Below are 21,576 nucleotides of genomic sequence, written 5' to 3' on the forward strand. Positions count from 1 at the left end.
GCAAATGCGCCGTCAGTCTGAAAATATAATCCTCAAACAGCCAGATGAGAAACAAAACGTGTTTTTCCTCAGAATCAAGAAATTTCATGAGAATATTGAGGCTTTATGCAGGACGGTTTGTGTCAGAGACACAGATTGTGCAGATAATGCAGTGGGAAAGATGCAAACACACAAGGGATGTGTGTGCTTGATGACTAATTCTGCTCTGGGTCCAACTGATTTGATCTTTTTTTAAGGGGCGTGATAAAGAACATTATTATAATAGTTAGAAACCTCTAACTTGTTTAAAACAAAAAAAAGAAAAGATAATCTTACGTTTAAGTCATTTGCTTAAGGTTTTTCTAACATCAGTTTTCTTAGAAAACCCTAAAAGACAGTAGTTTATATAAAAGTACACAGACTCATTCCGCCATCTAGTGGCAGTTCTTAGTTACTGCACAAGTCAGACAGACACTGCAGATGCAGGATACTGCCACTAGAGGTCAGTAAGACGCAATTTAAAGGAGCACAGATTTAAAAAAAAATTCAAATTTCATTTATTTAAGAAACAAAACAAAATTGATTTTACACACGTAAAAACAGTATAATGAAAAGTGCTTGCATATAGATTTCATTTTAAAGAGACAAGAGAAAGGAGGACTCGGTAGCTCTGTTACAGTCTGGTATTTACATTTTTTAGAGTTGTTCTCCTAAAGAATGGAAATCAGCTGAGGTATAACTTAATTTAACCTAAAGGTAACATCGTCTCTCACAAGTAGGGAAGTCTTCATTAAATTCAGTCTCATTGGTTTGTCAGACAAGTGTGGACAAACTCAAAGCAGACACTATCATTCTTTTTCTCAAAAAAGGAATAATTTTTGTTTATTTTACATGAGAGATGTTGAGTTTATACATTTATGAAGTTTTTATTTCCCTCCAAAAAGTCTTTTCACTCAGAAAAACTTAAACTCCACACGTTTCTCCATCCTACATGACCTCGGCGTCCTCTTCCTCCTCCAGCTCCAGAAGTCTCCCTGGGCAGGGCTCCATGGTGACGGTAACACCCATGCCGCTGCGTCCCTCTGGCATGTCCGTTATGTACATCCACGTGTTTGTTTCAGGACAGTAGCACTCCACACTGGACAGGAAGCCGTGCTGGTTGTAACCTCCTGGACAAGTAAAAAAAAGTATTTATACATATAAAAATTGAAATTTAGCTAAAAATGTGTCTTGATACTATTTCATGAATCTCTTTATTTTTTGAATTCGAAAGAAAGTACAAGTCTTACTTGTAGACAAAAACATTGTTACTAGAATAAAAAAAAAGACTATTAAATAGAAAACATTTCCACAAAATAAAAAAAGTATTCGTATGTCTAGCTTGTATTGGTATTAAAAAAAGTTGGCGCAGACCAGTGCTCCTCAAATAGTGGGGCACGCCGATGCGATGCCAGGGGGGGCACGCTGTAGTAGCGGTTTTAGACACTGGTAATACAGGTAATACTTATTACCAGTTCTTCTATATTTTTTTTCAAACTTTACGTTTTTAATCCCAATATGAGCCGTCATCGTTTTGACCCCATACCATCCTGATTTGTGGTTGTGGAACTCACCGAGGACGTAGATGCGGCCCTGGTGGACGGTGACTCCATGTGCGCTGCGGCAGTGATGCATGGAGGCTCTGGGCTCCCAGATGTTCCTGGCCATGCTGTAACATTCCACTGTGCACAGCTGGCTCTGCCCGTCGTAGCCTCCGATGGCGTACAGGGAGGAGTTTAAACATGCCAAACCTGCGGCAATGCAAAGAAGAGCTTGATGTTCCGCTTCTTAACCACTTGAAACCTGGCATCCACATACAAGGACATCACATTGTGAGTTTTATTTTCACTTTAGTTAATTTTGATGACCTGGGACCCTGTGACCATGAAATTAAAAAGAGCATATCAAACGAGTTTGGGTTGCAAGAGGTGAAGGCTAGAAATGTGGTTCTCTCCCAGTTTTTTTCACAACAACAAATCAAACAAGCATAAAAATGTGAGTCTGGGTTCGCTTGCAGGTGAAGATCTGGTCGTTATATTTGGATGCATCTTGAAATAGCAAAGCCCCAATTCTCAGTTTAAAACTGAACCGCATGTTATACCATTGAACAAAATTTTGGGGAAAGGGAATCTTTGGATCCCTGCTGCATACCTGTATGTTTATATTAAAGTGTCTAAATCCTGTTGTGCTAAATTTAAGGAGGATTTACTGTTAACTTTTATATTACATTACACCAAAATTAGTATGAGCCAACTGAAAGGTTTTTCTTCTTTGTTACCTTCTTAGCGGCAAATGAAAAATTGGATTTTTCTAAAATTTTCAGTTTTGTTTTGTTTTTTTGCAATGTACAGATCATATATTAAACCAAAACAAAACCGTGACCAATAAATATATTTCAATGTTTATTCTTTTTGCTATTTTACTTTTATTTAGTTTATTCATTAGTGGGTTCTTCTTCTGTAGTCTGAAACTTTCCATCAGACTCTTGTGAATTGTTTTGAGTGTTGAACAGAGAGCAAGGTATTCCAGGAAGCATGTTTAAACTACCCTGTCTTTAACCCCGAACTCTGGCTGAAATCCGCCTGAATTTACTTATTCTGGGTATGTCTGTTCCAAAAGACCGGACATAAGTTAGCGTAATTACGCCCTGGGTTAATGCACGTGCACGGCAGGTACATAAAGACATTCTGAATAGATCGCCGATTTCCAGAGTGTCACCATGGAAAGGCGTGGTGAGACGGAGTCTGAGATTTTAATGACAGCGTTTCTGCTTTCCATTTCCATTTTCCTTGTGACGCATATATATATATATAACTTATCCAATTTTGCCAACTTAAATGAATTACTTCTATTGGTAACAAGTAATTGAGTTAAATTTCACTTGTACCCAAATCCGTCCAGACAGGCAAAGGGAATGGTATCCCACAATCCCTTGCGGTGCCGCTCTAACAGCAGTACCAAAGTTACACCTACTTAATTGAATTAATTTGAATGAAGGTAAAATAACTGTCTGAAAACTACGAGTTATTTTTAAGCTGACTTAACAAAAAAAATGATCAATCTTAATTGAAGCAAATAATTCAGTTGGATCAAAGTAAAAAGGTTTATTTTTCCAACATCCAAACGTGGTCTTATCACCCTCTCATGGTGGAAAAAGTATTATCTGATCTTCTTCATCCACTAAATCATCTTCAAATGGACACGGCATGCTGCTTCACCTCTCTGTAAACAAACTAACCTTCAACTAAACCTGCTCCAGACCAGGTTATGTTCAGAGCACAAGTTGCCATGGCAACTTGACATACCCTGAAACATACCTCCATTTCTGGAACCAAAAGCTGAGGTTATCAACTTCCTTAGCCTCAAACTTACCGTGGGAGCTAGCATAACCTGCTTTCTGGAATACCCCCCTGGGTCACATCATGAGGAGTCGCTGTCTGTGTTGTTTTTAGTTTTAAAGCATTGAAGTGACTCAAAATAGAGGTTATTAAATCCACTTGATTGATTAATATTCCCTGTTAAGCTCTTTATGCATTATAATTGCTTCAATGTTAACACATGACTTTAGAGAAGACGTCATAATTGCACATCTGTATAACTTAAAAGAAAACATTTGATATATTACGTTGTTAAGTTGATGAAAATGTTTCTGATCTCTTTTTTGAAAATCTGCTGCTATGAACATAAATATTTTTGTGCTTTGTTCATTAGAAATTTGCCTCTGAGTTGTGGGTGGGACTGTTGGCATGGGAGTAAGCCTCTGCTGATATCCCATCATTCATTTGTTTACACTCTCTCCTGCTAGCTTACAGTCCCTGACAACCCCAGCCTAACATTACCGGTGTCACAAAAATGGTGAACTGCAATTATGGTCTTAATGTTTGTTTAATGTCCTCCATCATGAGGACATATATAAGAACACAATAAAAACACCCAAAACACAATTTTCATTGGAGTGGATCTTTAAATGTAAATAAGAAAAAGAAAATTGGAGAACTTGAAAATTGTCATGAATAATGCTTTACTAACTGCATGATGATTCTTCTTCATCGCGTTTAACCCTTTGACATTGAAGATGTTGCTGGTGACACCTAAACAACACAGGCTCTCTGATATACTGTAAATCTTCAATCGTTTATGAGATCAACATGAAGCAGCTGATTCTAGAACTCTAAAAAAAGGAGGTTTTTCATGTTGGCTTTGCATCCATATGCAACACTTTACGGACGTAAACACAACTTAACAACTTCAGTGGCCTTCTCACTGCACCCCATTTACATGAGACATTTCCTATAAACTATTTTGGGATCAGATGCAAACTATTTACAGTTTTAGTCCAAATGTCCACTGGATAGTATGCATCCACACTGTTTCGAACTGCACCAGGATTCACTTGCAAGATCTGTTTTTCAAGTGAATTACTCTGTTGATGTACAGCAGTATCTAATCAGTGAAAGCTGATTCGCTGTGGCGACCCCTAAAGGTGAACAACATAGAAGGAAAAACTCTGAAGTTCAAGAAATTTCCATCATAACTCAAATTATGCAAAAACCTGGAAAACAAATATTGTAAAAAAAGAATTCCTAAAAAAGTAAGATGTCAGCATTAAGTGCAATGTTTACCATGATATAATAAATAATAATGAATGGTTTTATGAACTTTTATCATGTGCTGCATTGTTTTTGGTTAGAACAATTTGGAATAAATAGCTATAATCTGGTGCAAACCACATTTTCTTTTGTGACTAATGCTGCTGGACAAGGTCGTGCTTGAATGAAAATATCAAAGCTCTTTAAGCTTTCAGAGGTCAGATTTAAACGTTGAGACGGTCTCAGCGTTTCCGGACGGAGTCTTGTTTGGAGCAAAGGTCACAGAGCAGACAAGATAATGCGATCAACTCACCCAGCCCGCTGCGGATAGTGTTCATGGGAGCCAGCGGGTGCCAGGTGTTTGTGTCAAGCTGGTATTTCTCAACTGTGTTCCACCGGTTGTGGCCATCATAACCCCCCGCCACGTACAGAGCTCCCCCACACGCAGCCACGCCAGCGCCCAGGCGAGCCACCGACATGGGGCTGATGAACGACCAGCGGTTGGAGTCTGGATCCCACCTGCAAAGCGAACAGCAGAGATAACACCTGTAGCCCCACTTAATAAACCAAAATAAACCAATGAATGAAAGTCAACTCACTAAAACACTCTAAAACAAAAAAACAAGAAAAGTACAAAAGGATCAAATACATAAAAACAGTAAAAAAAGCTGCAGGCTTTACATCCATGCAGAAAAGCACATATTTTCTCTGAGTGGATGAGCATAAACAGGCTGTGCTAAGAAAGCGTTAACCAACCTTGTAGAAAAAAGCTGCTTTCAGTTCCTAAGACATCTGAAAACATGCAGACTTTCATATTGTGTTGGAAAAAATAACCTATGAGCTGCAGGCAGAAGGAAAAAAATAAACCAATTCACTTTAATCTATTGTACTTTATTGTCCAGAAGAGATTCCACGTGTGAAACTGCAAAGTTTATCTTATCTTTTATTGCATAATTTTTAATAAATGATAATAGAATACGACTAGAGGAAGGGATTCAAAATATGGAGTTGCTGGTAAAATTCTAAAAAGATATTTGACATGATGTTTTGGGTAATTTTCTTTGAAAAAAAGTTAACTTAAAGTGGTGTTAAATTATTTAAAGCTGAAACAGAAAAATAAAGGTAAAACAGTAGTAATTTCGATTATTATTATTAATAAGAAGGTTTTAGTTAATTGAATAAGATTGTCTTCTGTCTCTGACCAGCTTTTTCTCCATTTACACGATTTAAATCTCTTGTTGATTTAGCCAGGCTCCAAATTTAGCCCCACATTTAATTAACAAACATGGGATCTACATTGTGTATGACTTGCAGTCTCAAAGCAAACAGCTATAAATCCTGATAAATCCAGAAAATATACAAGAACTGCTTTAATCCTGAAGGGAATCTTTGCATCTGGGATAAAGGTGAGTGGTGATGAAGCAGGAGGGACAGTGTGAGCCCTGGTTAATCATTTTCAGGCCGTGTTCTTGGCTCCGGGTCTTTCCTGGCTGTAAACTGCTGATAGTGCACTAATATCAGCTGCCCTCTAACATTTGCAGGTCACTCTTGACAAATGTACTAAATGAAAGTCTCAGGTGGCTCAGCGGACAACAACCCCGCTCTCTGAACTGTAATTATGGCGATCATTTAAAAACCCTAATCTTTATTTGGCACAGAGACGCAGCGTCCTGCTGAGTCTCCTGCGTGTTGCTTAGATCTGAGGGTGGAAAAAAGCATTTAGCTTCCATTAACATCAGTGCTTAAAACTCTTCTGATGTGCTTTTATTTCTGCATTTTATAGTATTTGATCCATCGGCTTCTCACAGTACGGCTTCCAGCACAATCCTCTTGAGACTCCTTTAGAAATCTCTACCTATAAGAAGTTTTAAAAGGCTCCTTAGAGAGGACGCGACAATGGATTCACAGCGCCACTGACGCTTCTCCTGACTGCATCTACAGTACATGCAAAGCTTTCCAGGAACATGACATTCCTGGGAATGTGTGGCTCAACGTGTTCAGCTGGAACTCAAGTTGCTGACTCTTAACATTGAAAGGCCTCTAAATGCTTTTTTAAAAATTATTGCTACATCATGTCCCACCCTAAGAAAATTCATTTCAATTAAAGAACACAGTCAAAAATGTCCATACAAGTGCCGTGGTTTCTGCACTGTAGAGCGATGTTAAGGACTAGATCAGTGCTTTTCAACCTTTTTTGAGCCACGGCACACTTTAACCTTGACTAAAATCCCGCGGCACACCAGCATCAAAAAAAAAAAGAAAAAGGAGAAACTCAGTCTGTATTGATCTACAGCCCCTCCGCAATCTCACATGCATTTTTGTGATAATTGTGGCAGAAAAAGCTGGAAGTTGCAGATGTTTTTTCTAAAAGATGTAATAAAAGTTAAGTTAGAACATTTAAAAACGGTTTGATGTGTGTTCATTGTGGTTCCAAGACATTTAACAAGGACGACTCATTGTGCACTGAGACGCTGTCCCTTTAACCCAATGCATCATGGGAAATGTAGTTCACACAGCCAACGAACACAGAAAGACTCGCGTCTCTGAGCTTCATTGTTTTGTTCACATGTTCCACGGTCTGACACCGGATTCTGTGGAAAGCTACACCGCTAAAGACGAGCTTTAGCTGGTATTTTTGTTGGAACGAAGCGACTTTACGAGCTAAATCGGAACAAGGAAGTGAAGACTTTAACCACTTCTGATTGGTCAGTCTGATGACATGTCATTAAGTCTCCAAGAGTTATTGGTGGAGACAGTTAAAGGGGCGGGACTTTTCCAAAAACAGCTGACGCTGCGGCTAAATCGCGGTACCGTCATTCTTATCAAAATTTCTTTAATAGAATCAAATAAATACAAAGAAAAAGTATTTTACGATCTTTCATATTCCTAACTTCTCAGTGTTTTATCAGGGCCTGTTTGGATGAACAAAGAGCTGATATCCTGGAGATGGTAGATGTTTTTAGATCAGTTAAAGAGGGCAATTTCCCACGGCACACTAGTGTGCCGCGGCACACTGGTTGAAAAACACTGGACTAGATCCACACTCAATATTTTAGATGTATCTCACCTCTCCACTGTGTTGTATTGCACAGAACCCTGGGAGCCCCCCACTGCATAGATGCACCCGTCCACCACTGCCACCCCCACTCGGTTCCTGGGCATGTTCATGGGGGCTCGCTGGCTCCACTGGTTGGTCATGGGGTTGTAGCAGCATAACGAGTTGGACTCTGTGTTATTCTGAAGCGACAGGTTTTTGCCCCCCACCTGGGTGAAAATAAATGCATTCAGCGGAATGTAGACCACAAACATCTCAAACTACAAACAGAAGTGACCTACAGTGTACATGAGTCCAAACAGAGCACAAGCTCCCAGACCACTGCAGGGAGTTTCCATGTCGGCCAGTTTCAGCCAATTGTTTCTCCTGGGGTCAAAAGCAACCATGGAGGCCAGAGAATTCTGCGTATGCTGGTACCTGAAAACACAGTTTTTGCCTACTTTAGGATGCTTCTGTGCTTTTTACCGTATTTTAAAAACCAGATTTAAAATTTGTGGCTTTTTTGTAAAAAAAAAAGAAGCCATCCCGGCAAAGAAACATTAAATCAGGTCCAAACTTTGATACTACCACCCCCATGTATCCAAATTGGAATAACGTTTTTCATCTGAAAAAAATGCTTCAGTTTTTCTCAAATGCTAAAACACAAAAGCCAATCCCCTAAACCAAATGACCAGTTGTCTCAACACATTGACTAAATCTAGCCATCACTTTTCCAAAATCATAAACACATTTCACATGAAAACACAAGTCACAAAATACAAGCCTCCGTTCTCATAAATCTTAACATGTTTTTCTTTGCTAAAACACAAGTTACAAAAGAACTCTGCTCATTTTCTCAAATGAAAGCTAATGCAAAATACTTGCCACAGTCAGCAATATTTGAACACAATGAACAGACCTGGCACCATTTATGACACACAACAACTCTAGATTGAAGACACTTGTTGCTAACGCTGTGAGCACATGTATAAAAGCAAGTTCAGAGTGCACAGTTTGATTAAGGCAAACAAACACAATGGATGAAGGCAGAGGCAGGGGAAGAGGAATTCGAGTCAGAGGAGGGAGAAGAGCTGGCTGTGGAAGAAGAGGAGCAGGTCAAGGAGGAAGAGCAGTTCAAATCAAAGGAGGAAGAGGAGCAGGCCAACAAGGGAGAGGAGGAGGTCCAGGAGGGAGAGCAAGACAACCTCGCAGCATCATTACAAACAAGATGCGAGCAACAGTCATTGACCATGTCATTATCCGTGGCATGACAATGGCTGAAGCAGGACTGAGAGTCCGTCCAAACATGAGTAGGTTCACTGTGGCCACCACTATCAGGGCATTCAACCTGCAGAAAGGAAGGCAAAGAGGCTGCAACATCATTGGCCAAAGAGCCATCCCTGAGGTTCCTGGCCAGCAGGGGGGTAATATTACTCTTTGTGCGGCGATGGGTTTGGAGGGGCTTGTCCACCTCCATGCTGTCCTTGGGTCTTACAATACAAGACCCAAGGTCTCATCGCCTTTCCTAGAGGAGCCAAAAAACATCCTCCTGGACCGCCAACAACACCATCCTGGGCCCGCACATCACATTTGTGTGATCATTTGGGACGATGTAAGTTTCCACAGAAGAAACCAAATCAGAGAGTGGTTCACCACCAACAGCAACAGCTTTTTAAACGTCTGTCTGCAACCCTACTCCCCTTTCCTGAACCCTATAGAGGAGTTCTTCTCATCGGAGAGATGGAAGGTTTATGACAAACATCCATAAACTAAATGATGCTGCACAGTGATTGTGGTGTGTGTGTGGTGTGAATAAAGTAAATGAAATAACTTCACACCCTGATCATGTTTTCCAGAGTGCTATAGTGTGCAATAGATTCTGTTTTTGCACTGACTTGTGTTACAGTAGTGTACACACAGAATTTACTATAGATTTATACTCTTCATATGAAACTCTCACATCTAAATTCCTAATCCTCTGCAGAGATCTAAGAACATCCATTACTGTAAAGTTTCTACAAATATGTTTTGGCAGTTGTGAAGCAAAACTTTTCTCACAAATTGAGCATTGTGTTTTCCATTGTTTTGCTGTAGTGTGTAATGATGTGTATAGTGTTTACATTTTTGAAAGCTTCGAGCTGCTCTTTCGCTGTGAAAGTTTGAGTTTTGAAGTGAGCAGGTGTGGTTGTGTGTATTTAACTTTAGAAAAAGGGTGTTGTGTTTAAACATTGGGGAACGTGGAGGAAACGTTTGTGAAACGTGTTTTAGCATAAGAAAAACTGCAATGCAGAAAAACATATATCATTTAATAAAATATTTTTCTAAAAATACTTATTTATTATTTATTACTTATTTAATGTACTTTTGCTTTGCTGATTTTCTTAGTAACATCATAAAATTAAAACTGTTTTATAAGAAATGACTTTATTGTCAATTTTGTGTTAAATTTTAGCAGGTTTTTGCGCAAACATAAAAAGATTTAGTCCTGCTGATAAACATTTCAAAATAAATTTTGCAAAAATTAATAAAGGTCTAAAAGAAAGAAGACAGGATCATTGTTCCTTTGAGCACAACACCTAATACCACATTTCCACCCAGAAAAAATGAAAAAGTTGATTTTAATTAATTGAGCTTGCCACTTTGATTCACTTCCTGCAGAGGACTAATGCAACCAAATCCTGTTTTAAAGGGGTGTGCCAAAATCTGGATTAAAAAATGATCGTCATTTTAAGAAGACACTAACCCGCCGGCCACGTAGATGAGCTGGGTTCCACGGATCGGGGCCGGGGTGAGCTTCCTCAGCGTAATATCCTGGAAGATTTTGGCCAGGAAGTCCTTGCAGGAATTGGCCTGCAAGAAACAAAAAAGATCCACTTAAGCTGGTAAAGCGTTTGGAATTTCTTCATTAGAACCCATCCATCACAATGCTTTTAAAAACAACAGAACCGAGCTTTGGAACAAACTGATTTAATGCCTTAAGCAGTGTAAACAAACTGTGTAAAGGTTCTTGGAGCACACACACATTTTTCTCATTTCTAAGTGAAGTCAGATAGCTAAAAAAGAAACCGAAGAGGTCACAGAGGCCCTATAAAGAGAATATACAGGGAGAAAGATGTTCATGTGGATAAACATCAAAGAATAAGGACAACATGCTATCCTTAATTTAAAACATGCAGAACATTTCACAAACACTTGGTTTATAGCTATTTTTACTTATAAAATTGATAAAATTGATTTAAAAAAAAGTGACGGAACATGTGATGCTATTACATCTATATTTAAAAGTCTTTTAAAAATAATAAGAATTTAAACAGCGAACAGATTTTGGTTTGCACTCATTCTACATCACATCATTTCATGTGGACATTCACCTTGCTGAGGATGGGGCAGGAGACGAGCTGCTTTTTCAGGAATTTCGGAGGCAGTGCGTAGATGTGGACCGCGTTCAGGAGGGCGTGGAGATACTGAGCCCTGCTCTCCATGTCCGCGCGGACCCAGTCTGTGCAGGCTTTGTACACCTGAGGAAGATTTAAACTCAAATGAACCCTCCGGATTCATCTTTAATTCTCTGAGCTGCGCCTTTCAAGTCTGTCACACACCTCAGACTCGCAGAGAACCTTGAGACTGTCCTGACTGATGAGCTCCAGCAGCTGGCAGTGGGAGAGACTGAAGAACTCATCCGCTTTTGTCACCTGCATCCCAGAGCACACAAGCAGAGGATGTCTGTTTACACATGAGGGACCTGCAGTGGGTTCAGAGGACGCTTTGACAAAAAAAGGATTTTGTTTCTTTAATACGGTGGCCCTGAAATGTAAATCACATCAACAAATCACTCAATACAAAAACATAGAAAATATCACAACTAAAAAAAAAGCAAAACAAACAATGAAAAAAACACAACATTTAAGAAATCAAAACTAAATTCCTGAATCCAAAATGTAAGAATAAAAACTGTCAGAAAAAAAAAATCATTTTCAGAAATGAAACGTTAAAAAAATCAAACAAAACAAGAAACCAGAAAAGGTAGGAATTATGGGACATCATTGATCGGATGATGACAATTGTGTTTTGAGGAAGAGGGAAAGAAGAAGGATGTTTTTTCTAAACTGTGGTAAAGAGTTGATTGAGCAATCACCAAATATGAATTCATTTTTATAACACTTCCTTTTTGAATTCTGGTTATTAATTTGTTTTCTGAAACGCTTCCTTTTGACCTTTTGGTATGTAGAATATTGTTTTGATTACTGAAATGTCAGGTTTTTTTTATTATTTGTCTTGCTTTTTTAATAGTTGTTGTGATCTTAATATGTTTTTTTGCATTGGGTGATTTGTTGATTTGATTTGCTCTTCAGGGCAGTCATCAGAAACAATGATAGTAAGGATAAAAAAGGATAAAAAAAAAACTTTTTATCTTTAAAGTGTCTGCAAGGTAAACGAATGAGAGACATTGCAACGTGCAAAATGAAATCTAGAGGATTTGAAAGATGAATTAAAGGAGGAATTTACTTAAATGCAAGAAAAATACACTAGAACAGAAGGCCGATGATCTGCAATGACACACTGCAGCAAAAAAATAGAACATTTTGTCTATAACACTCAATCAAAGGAATTTTTAGCCAATTTAACTATATTATTTAAGCAAAAATCCTAAAACAAGATTTTAATTTACGGTTGTGTTCATTGAAGTCAAAGATTGAGAGAAGGATGAGGTCCTAAATTAGGACTAAAAGCATTATTTTTCAGCCACAATACCCAGCAATGAATGCAACCTCTTTATAGGTGTGGATTTATGTTAGTAAACCTCCATAGAGGTCAACAAATCAACCAAAATACTCTCTCAGACTGTGAGGATTCGTTTTAGATGCAGAAGTAACCACATGGGTGCAGCATTGTGCAAAAAGAAGCAGATTTCTGTTCCAGTGCTAAAGTGATGTGAGTTTGGGATCAGTTTTGTGCTGCTGGAACTCCATTTGAACCTATTTAACCGTCAATTCTTTGTTTTACAAAATTTTGTTGATCTGAGAGCAACCTGCCAAGAAATTTACAGTCTGATACACACATGAGCTGCCATGAAAATATTGAAGATGTTCCCATTACCTCACTAAAGTGTGTGTTGACGTACTCTCTGCAGTGCTGTTGCAGCTCTGTGCACCCAATCTCTTCCGCGAAGCGCGATATGCCGATGACATTAGCCGGCTCCAGGTGCTTAATGAGGAAATCGCAGCATGCTTTGGCCACGTCCTCCATCTGAAACCTTCACGAACCAAACAGGAAACATTTGAAGTCCCTGAACGCAGCACCTGCTTCCAATGACTCCACACTCCCTCTGCTACCGTTTAAGCGTGTTTACCTCATGGCAGACAGAAGGACGTGCAGCACACACTTCTCCCCCACCGTTATACGAGCCGTGTAGGCAAAGTCAATCAGCCGTCCCACCACCTCGGGGCACACGTCGCACAGGGTGACCTCGGAAGCGCTGCACTCTTTGAAGCCTCTGGTGAACATGGCTCTGAAGTACGGGCTGCAGGAGGCCAGCACCACCCTGTGCACCTGAAGCAAAGTGTTTAATGGAAAACATTCCAGGAGGTCAAAGCCTTTCAAATGAACAGAGGGCATCAAGTAGAAAGCCTGACTTTTGAAAGTGCCTTAACATTGTTGATCATAACTTGGGTGAACGGCTTAGATCACATCCATTTCACTCAAATATTCACTCAAATTTAGGGGGGTGTAAAAGTGTGTTAAAGTTGTGAGACAGATCTCTTTTCAGTCCGTTTTCCTAGTCTTTTTAAGTGCATGCAGAAGAGAAGGCGCTCTCAAAAATGTCAAATTTTTTAGATTTGACAAAATGTGTTGTATTTTAAAAGAAAAAAGGAAACAATGATGTGGATTTGATTGTGTGCTTCATTTACAAACTTCAAAAAAGCTCAACTTGCAGGGTTACAATGAAATATCACAACATTTTTTTCCCAAACTAAAATCTCTTTCTTGACTTTCTAACATGTATATAAATTTCTCATCATATTAGGCATTTATCTTCCTTTTTTATTCAATTAAATGAAGAATTAGCTCAAATATTTTGCATTTTTTGCAGGATTCCTAAACTAAAACGTTCCCTTTCATTGATTCTTCAAGGGGAAATTGATTTTCTTTTTTTTTTATTAGATTATGTTGGGGCCAGGCTTTGGTGACTTGAGGTTTGCATGTTTCTCAGCTGTGGAAAACTGCAAACCTGTTTTTTGTTTTTTTTGTGACTGGTTAGGTTCGTTTATCATTCTTCATGTATTGTGTCATTATTTAAAGTTTTCCGATTACCAGCTGCTGCTGAAAAACACTAACTTTAAGCAAGCCAACGCTTTTTCCGTTTTTTTCCTGAAACATTTAAATGACCTTAAGTTTTTACTTCATCTTTAAATCTAAAGTTTTGGCTATTTTTCAATTAAAAATAGTATTTTTGAGTATTTTCCGCAAAGAATTTGTTTCACACAATTAGAAGCTAAAAGGGACGTTACCTTGAAGTCTACCACCCTCTCCTTGTATGTGACATGCAGCAACACATCACATAGCATGCCATGCTTTCGGAACTCATCCATGACCATCAGGGACCTGAGAGCGTGGTTCTCCACCGTGTAGTCGAGGTATCCTGACCCGTGCATGGAGGGAACCACGATGGCTGAAAAGTCTGAGTCACAAGTTGGACGTTTTTTCCTTATTGGGCAATTCATCATGCAGGAGTAAAATGAATGGGTCCAGTTTTCTGCGGATTTCTTTTAGTTCTGATCCAGTTAAAGTTCAAAATGAGAGTAAGTTCTTTAGGTCTTCAAGCATTGGAAGCTAAGATCAGCAGATGCTCTCAGGAGATCCATTGTGCCACCATTAAACCAAAAGTATACTCAGTCATAAATGTTTCGTGTACATGTTGGGAACAAATACTCCCTGCTGATCAAAGCCATTGCCAGAGGGCAGATTAAACAGTCCAGAGGAAAGGAAAACCTGTGCCAGTGCAGAATAATTGAAGGTTTTTTGTGTTTCTGTGCCCCAACAAGACGAAGAAAGGTCCTGGATTCATTTATCCAGGTTTTGACATGAGTGACTGCATCAGGATCAGATGACTCCCAAGTCCCAGTCTGGATTCTGCAGGTGCTTTAAGAAATCCACTTTAAGGTTTCAGTGGTCCGTTGTCATTTACCGTTCCCTCTAATAAAAGGAAGCGGTCAAACGTCTGAGGCTGAGATTTGCAGCATGTGAGGACAAATTTCTTCTGCTGGTTCTGTGATGGGGTTGGTCCTGTAAAGGAGAAACGAAAAGTCATTGCAGGAAGCAAAATAAAGCCTGTTGAATGAGTGTGAACAAAACAAGTTTCACTTCCCTGTAGAAAAAAACAGACATTTTTGGATTTCCTTCACAGTCAAAAAAAGTTTTATGAAAGAGGTGCAGCCATTTTTTGTGTTTAAACTGCTTCAATTCCAGTTGTTCCTTTCGACTATTACACTTCCAGCCTTACATATTTTGATATGTCACTTTTAAATTAATTGAATTCCTCAAAGATACTTAGAGTATATTCAGACTGGAAATGTCCTTTGGTCTGGACTGAGTACAGTTAATTTTGTCTGGATCAAGTTTTGAACATTGCACTTGGTCTGTGTTTAGACTGACGTCAAGCAGACTTTCCTGTTTCGAACCAAAGGGTGTAAACAAAACCACGTGACTAAAGATCTCTTCAATCTTTGGCCAGGAATTACAAAGGTGGGGCAAAGCAAGTGGAGAATGAATAATGGAAGTCCTGTATTTTGCCATCCTTGTCGGGATAGTTCACTTATTCAAATTTATATTTTGCTGACCAATTTTTGAATGTCTGTATCAAAAGTCAAAAACTTTTTTGTTACAAATGTGACAGTTACCGGTAATTAAAATATGATTCACCTTCTGACATGAGCTGGAATGGATAAACAGACCAAAATGTTTCACTGCACTTAAAAAGGATTTTTCCCTCCTCTTTTGGTCCACAAAAGTAAATCAATTATTTTATCAATTGGTAACTTTCCACATCTACTGTCCATCTCCTGTATAGGTCCTGATGAAAACATGCCAGCTTTTACTCACAGAAATGGTCAAATTTCTAAGAACCTTCAGAAAATAAACCTGACATTTGCAAGTGAGATTATTATCAAACTCTGTACTGCTCCTTCATTCTTTCATACATGATCTACTGTGTTGAAATATGGGGAATTACATACAAAACAACATTTCACTCTGTATTCCTCCTCACAAAAAAAGCAAAAAAAAAAAAAGCAAAAAAAATCATCACTGGATCTTCCTTCATAGAACCAAACAAAGTACTATTTCACAAATTAAAATTATTACAATTTGGAGATCTTGTTGACTTCTGTATCTATTGTCACTTTCATTTGAGAAATAACAAATACAGGTCAAGAGGTTCAAATATTTGTAGACCTGCTGTACAATAGAGCAGATAAAATGAAGATTAAAAAAACAGTCACTAAATAAGCAAACATAAAGCTACAATACCAAATGATTTCATTAACATATATGGTCAATGGGGTCAAAAAGTCAATGTAACTTTCAATGGTTTTGTCTTTTGTATTTTTTTTCCTTTCTCTTTAGGAACTATTGATCATGGATCCTTGTGTACAGTGTGTGTGTGTTTTGTTTCTTGTGATTTTGGTGTAGGTTTAGTGTAGTGCAGTTTTGTCAAATTTTACATATAATAAATTTTGATCAAATCCATGAATCGCTTTGTCTTTGTCTTCAGAGATATTTCTTGCAGTTTTGTCAAGCAAAAGAAAAACTCTCTTCAGTTCTCCCTTAGTTCAGTTTAGTTCACTAGTTTTGTATTTTAACTAACTAGTTTTGGCTGAAAATTAGAAAGAATAAAATGCATGTAATGAAGTCATGAAGGCGACACACTTTCATAATGAAGTGACGAGCATGAAGAAAAACTTTGGCTCAGATCAGTGGTTGGATCAAACAAAACAGAAAGCGTCAGCACATGTGAGGCTAACAATAGGAAGGACGCAGCAGAGAAAACTGAACTTGGAAATATACTGGAGGACTTTATTCACAAGAAATCCACTTCTCCTTTGACCGTTTAGAAATCACTGCATTCCACAGAGAGCAGAACAAATCCATTCTTATGCTGCAGAGCATGAAAAAAAAAAAACCTGCAATAAATAGCTCCTGCGAGAAATAACAATGTTCTGTAGGAAGACGGACTTCCAGCAATTATGCTGAGTTTTCATTACATGCACAAAAGTTGACGTCTATATTTGGATTTTTGTTTTTTGCTAGTGTAAGAAAGGCAGCAGTGGAACTGTGGAGCGCAGCTTTTGCATTATTGCACAATCAAGTGAGCATGTTTGTTGATCACATGATCAGAACGTGCTGAAGAATAAGAACAACACAAGGAAAAGGAAAAAATAAGAAAGATCTTTGATTACAGTGAAATATATTAAAGAAAAAATGATTGGAATCTGACGCAGGGAGGTGAATGACCAGATGTGCAGTAAGTAGTATTCGGATAGGAGAGGTTTACGAGAAATCAATGAGTAGGTTTTTATAACTGGGGTCAATGACATTGGGTCTTTCTGGATGTAAAGTTTCCAAAGATTATTTAAAGTCCCATTCAGGTCACCTTTTGATCTATTGTAAAATTGCTCCAAGTAGTCTTTTAAATATGATTATGCCGTTTTTAGCCAAAATAAAAAATTCTGTCAGTTTCTAGGACATAATTTTTGCAGAGCTGCAGGAGTTCGTTAGAAATTTGCCCCATAAGTTGTGGGCAAAACTGTTGGGACGAAGTAAGCCCGCATTCATTTCTCAAAATCACTTTCTTTACACTCTCTCCCGCTAGTTTACAGCCCCTAACAATCCCAACCTAACATTACCGGTGCCACAAATGGCGAGCAATAATGGAGCTATCAGTTTTGAGCCAGGTATCAGCTCAGACGAGGAAAACTAAGTTGTACATGGATCTAGCAGTCTTAAAGCAGATGCATCAGACTGCAGAGGAGCAGAGAGCATATGCATATATATACATATATGGCTTTTATGTCACTCTTACACGCTTATCCCAACTACTTTTGTTCAGAATTCACAACATTTTGAATTAAGAAATACTCAGAAATGCAGTTTTGAGCTTAATGTCCTTTCTAAATGTCCTCAATTATGAGAAAATCCTACAAGAACATGTTAAAAACACCAAAAATACATTTTAAGCAAAGTGGGTCTATAAATGAAGTTGGACAAAGTTAGAGGAAAAAGGGTTAATCTTTTAAAGGCTGCTGCTGCAGCTGCAGCAACACTGCTACAAACAGAGCTTAAGCCTACAGATGCATTACATAAGCCCTGAAAGTGTGCAGCCACAAACTGCTGAGCTGTCCTGACTGCTCACAGCAGCCTGTCAGGCACAATATCGCCTTACAGAAACGCTCAAAAGGTGATACCTGCAGTCTCCCCCGGTAAGCCGCAGACAAACGCAGATGCACATCAAGGCCTGCCACTGGAAAGAATGCCTACAGCATACGGATTCTTCTGGATTGACAACCTCCTTAATCATAAACGGAGGAAACACTTCCTGAAATGTGTGCAGGATCATGTGGCAGCCAGTTGTACTGATGATCTGATAAGTACAATAAAAGCTGACAATGCAACCATGGCAACACAAGCTGGAATGAACACTGAGACTCTCTGCCCTCTGACTCAGCTCGATTCTTTCAGGTTTTTCATTTACACTCGTTTTCACATCAACAAACAAAAACAAATCCAATAAGCAGTTTTTGATCAGCCAAATAATAATCGGACTTTGTTTGCAACTAGTTGTGTAATCAAATTTGAGAGAAAAAGTGAAATAAAATTAAGTTAAGAATTATAATCTTGCTTAGACATTAGTCTATTTAGGCTTCAAAATATCAGAAAGTTCTAACAGAAAAAGAGTTATTGACTTTACATAATTCAGAAAGAAAAATAAAGTTTCAATTCCCTGTCCGGACTCTACGGAAATCAAGTAACTTTCAGTGTATACCACCTTTTTTTTTTTTTTTTTTTTTTTTTTTTTTTTTTTTTACAGGATTATCTTCAAAAATTGACTTTAAGTAAGAAAGTTAAGATCCCAAAGAACTGTCGTGGAAAGGGTTGAAGAATTACTGGCAGCGCTGCAGGTTGACTCACCCTGAAGTCAGCTGTTGGACTCGTAAACACGACGCGATCGTTACGCGCTGGAGGAACTGCGCCGCCACAGGATCATAGACTCTCCTCAGCCCCTTGGTGTTCGCTTTAGTTGCTATTTTTATGAATGAATCCACCGATCCTCTCAGCAAACGATGAGTTTCTGCCGTCAACAGAGAGAAACAGCGGAACTGAGTGCGTCCTTGCCGTCCTGCGCGCGTCCAAAGGGGGTGGCGCAGCTGGGGGTGGAGGGGAAGAGCTCCTGCACCAGCATGACTTTGCGTTTCTGTGCAAGAAGAAATGGCTTTCAGGTTCACTTGACATATGACGAGATAAACGCAAAAAAAAAAAAGAAAAACAAAGAAAAAACATTGCTCTAAAGTGAAACCAGACTGAAGACAGACGTGTTTGTTTTGTTATTCAACTTTTCTAAGAGTTTTCTGTGATCAGGTAAAATAATTGTTTGTGACGGAGAAGACGGACAGGAGCAACTCTACCAAACAAGTTTGATTTTTGTTTTTAAGGTCCAAGCAAGTTAAAATCCAATTCAAGATAACATAAAATAACTTTTAATTACCTTTTAAACTACTTTTCGAAGAACAAGTTGCAGATAAAATCCCTCTAAATGCTCTCTCTGATGTAAAATATTTCAAACATAGCATACAGGATATGGGTTCTATAGACCCACTCCAATGAAAACAGTGTTTTAACATGTTCTTGTAGCGTTTTTTCTCACGATCGGGGACATATATAAAGAAAATTAAGCTTAAAATTGTGTTTTCAAGTTTTTTTTTATACAAATCGTTGTGAATCAGAAGCAGATTAAAGAATTCTGTTAAAAAACGTTCAATTCTAATGGATCTACTTGCAGATAAATATCCTTCATTTTCCTGGTGTGAACTGGCATCTGGCTCTAAAATGTGGGTCTGGATAGCTCTGATATTGCTCACCATTTTTGTTGCATTGCTAATGTTATGTCAGGGCTGTGCGCGGCTGTAAGCTAGCGGGAGAGAGTGTGAACAAAAAAGAATGTTGGGAAGCAGAGGAGGGCTTACTGTGCCAACAGAACCACCCACAACTCAGAGGTGAAATTCTAATGAACTCCTGCTGCTCTTCAGAAACAATGTCTTAGAAAACTACAGTTTTTGGGATCTTGGCTAAAAACGATTTAACTTCTGGGAACGCTCTTGAAATTGATCAAAAGATGATCGGAGTGGGACTTTAAGGATGCATGTGACATCAGTGACAGATTTTTATCAAATGTCCCATTTAAAAAAAAATTTGACCTCAAAATTAACTCAAACGAGGTTAAGATTATGTCACTTACAGGTACAATGTCAAATTCAATCAAATGTGCTCTGGGAAGTGTTTGAAATAGTTTTGTATTGAGGCAATTTGACTTGATTTTTCTTGTTTTTGAGGTCCACATATCGTCTGTTGGTGATGTCCTCCCACTTTGGCCTTTTTAACCCTTGTGGAAAGATTTCATGTAATCCATGGACACCAGTGAAGATCACAAATCAATGAAGAAAAAAAGTTCAGCGCACTGTCTAGTGGGTCTAGATGACCCAACTCCCAACGTTAAAGTGCCTAGGATAGCACAAGGGTTACAAGTGTCTAACAGGCAAGAAAAAGAAGACTGACAATTGGAGCATGCCCAATAAGACTGTTCTAGACTTGCACCTGTCAAAGGTCACATAACAAATAACTGTTTGTCTCAATTCCAGCTATCCATCATTATAGATCGAGTCTCCAACATTTTCTTCTGACACCTACAGATAGTCCAATTAGCATGAAAGACCAGTTAATCATTGAATACTCAATTCATGCAGCTTTTGCTTTGAACTGGCAGCAGAAGCTGCAGGTGAAGATCAAAATTTCGACTATTTTTCAAAAACTAAACTCTCTGACTCACTGTTGCCCTTTTTTGTCAAATCAAAAACATTGCCTCAACCCTGTTCAGGCCTCACACTAAGTTCGTTTTTTAAAATTTACTCCAAGATGAATGTAGGGATCATTCGGGACTTTACTTTGTCACGTTGTTTAGGATGACTTCTAACCAAAGGCCTGCCAAAACACCAGATACTAATACTTTAGAAAGAAAAAAGCTTTGTTTCTTGGATCTCTGGAATCGAGTCTGTTTGGTGACATTGTCTACACAAAGACCTTCTTTCATTAGTTTTCATTCATAAAAAAAACCTAATTGATAAAGGAAGATATTGACAAATAAACATAAAAAACTATTGACTGATTAGAGGCAATAACATGACATCTGTATGAAACACATCTGGGGGACGTTAGCACAGATGTAACAACAGATGCACCCTGGTTACACTTGAGCTGATGAAAGTGGACAAGAATGTTAGTGTCAACTCCTGGAGCAGGAAGTAAGAGCATGTGCCAAAGCACCTTAACTAGTCCTATGACTAAATGCAGGCACACCTGCCAGTTTACAAATAAAAAACATTCTTGGCACCAAAACTGGGCAGGTAATGGGGGTGTGAGAGCAAAAAAAAAAAGTGGAGGTTTGGTTTGATAAAGAAACTCTGACAGACGAGGGAATCCCCCGTTTCTCCAACCTGCTTTCACTTTTAGAGTCAAAACACAAATCTGAGACAGCTTAGAGGAGCACAACAGTGATCTCCTCCTCACCGGACATCCGAATGATAAACAAGGCTAAAGGAATGAGAAAAAAAAAGAATTAGCAAAATAACAATGGAAAAGGGCAAGAAGAAGATCATATCCGCTTCAGTA

General features: G+C 38.6%; 1 protein-coding gene across 1 annotated transcript; it reads right to left on the reverse strand.

Moving 5' to 3' along the window:
- Nucleotides 1–512: 512 nt before the first annotated feature.
- Nucleotides 513–19,155, reverse strand: LOC101159396 (kelch-like ECH-associated protein 1). Its single transcript, XM_004082216.4, has 12 exons — nucleotides 18,826–19,155; nucleotides 14,151–14,925; nucleotides 12,992–13,191; nucleotides 12,739–12,895; nucleotides 11,241–11,333; nucleotides 11,013–11,159; nucleotides 10,385–10,491; nucleotides 7,944–8,079; nucleotides 7,675–7,871; nucleotides 4,921–5,126; nucleotides 1,593–1,769; nucleotides 513–1,148 (listed from the first exon to the last, which is right to left on the reverse strand). The coding sequence occupies exons 2-12, from the start codon at nucleotides 14,364–14,366 to the stop codon at nucleotides 967–969; spliced, it is 1,818 nt and encodes a 605-aa protein (XP_004082264.2). The 5' UTR covers nucleotides 14,367–14,925; nucleotides 18,826–19,155; the 3' UTR covers nucleotides 513–966.
- Nucleotides 19,156–21,576: the final 2,421 nt, after the last annotated feature.

The sequence above is a fragment of the Oryzias latipes genome, chromosome 22 (assembly GCF_002234675.1).
Source record: "Oryzias latipes chromosome 22, ASM223467v1".
NCBI classification, from domain to species: Eukaryota; Metazoa; Chordata; class Actinopteri; order Beloniformes; family Adrianichthyidae; genus Oryzias; species Oryzias latipes.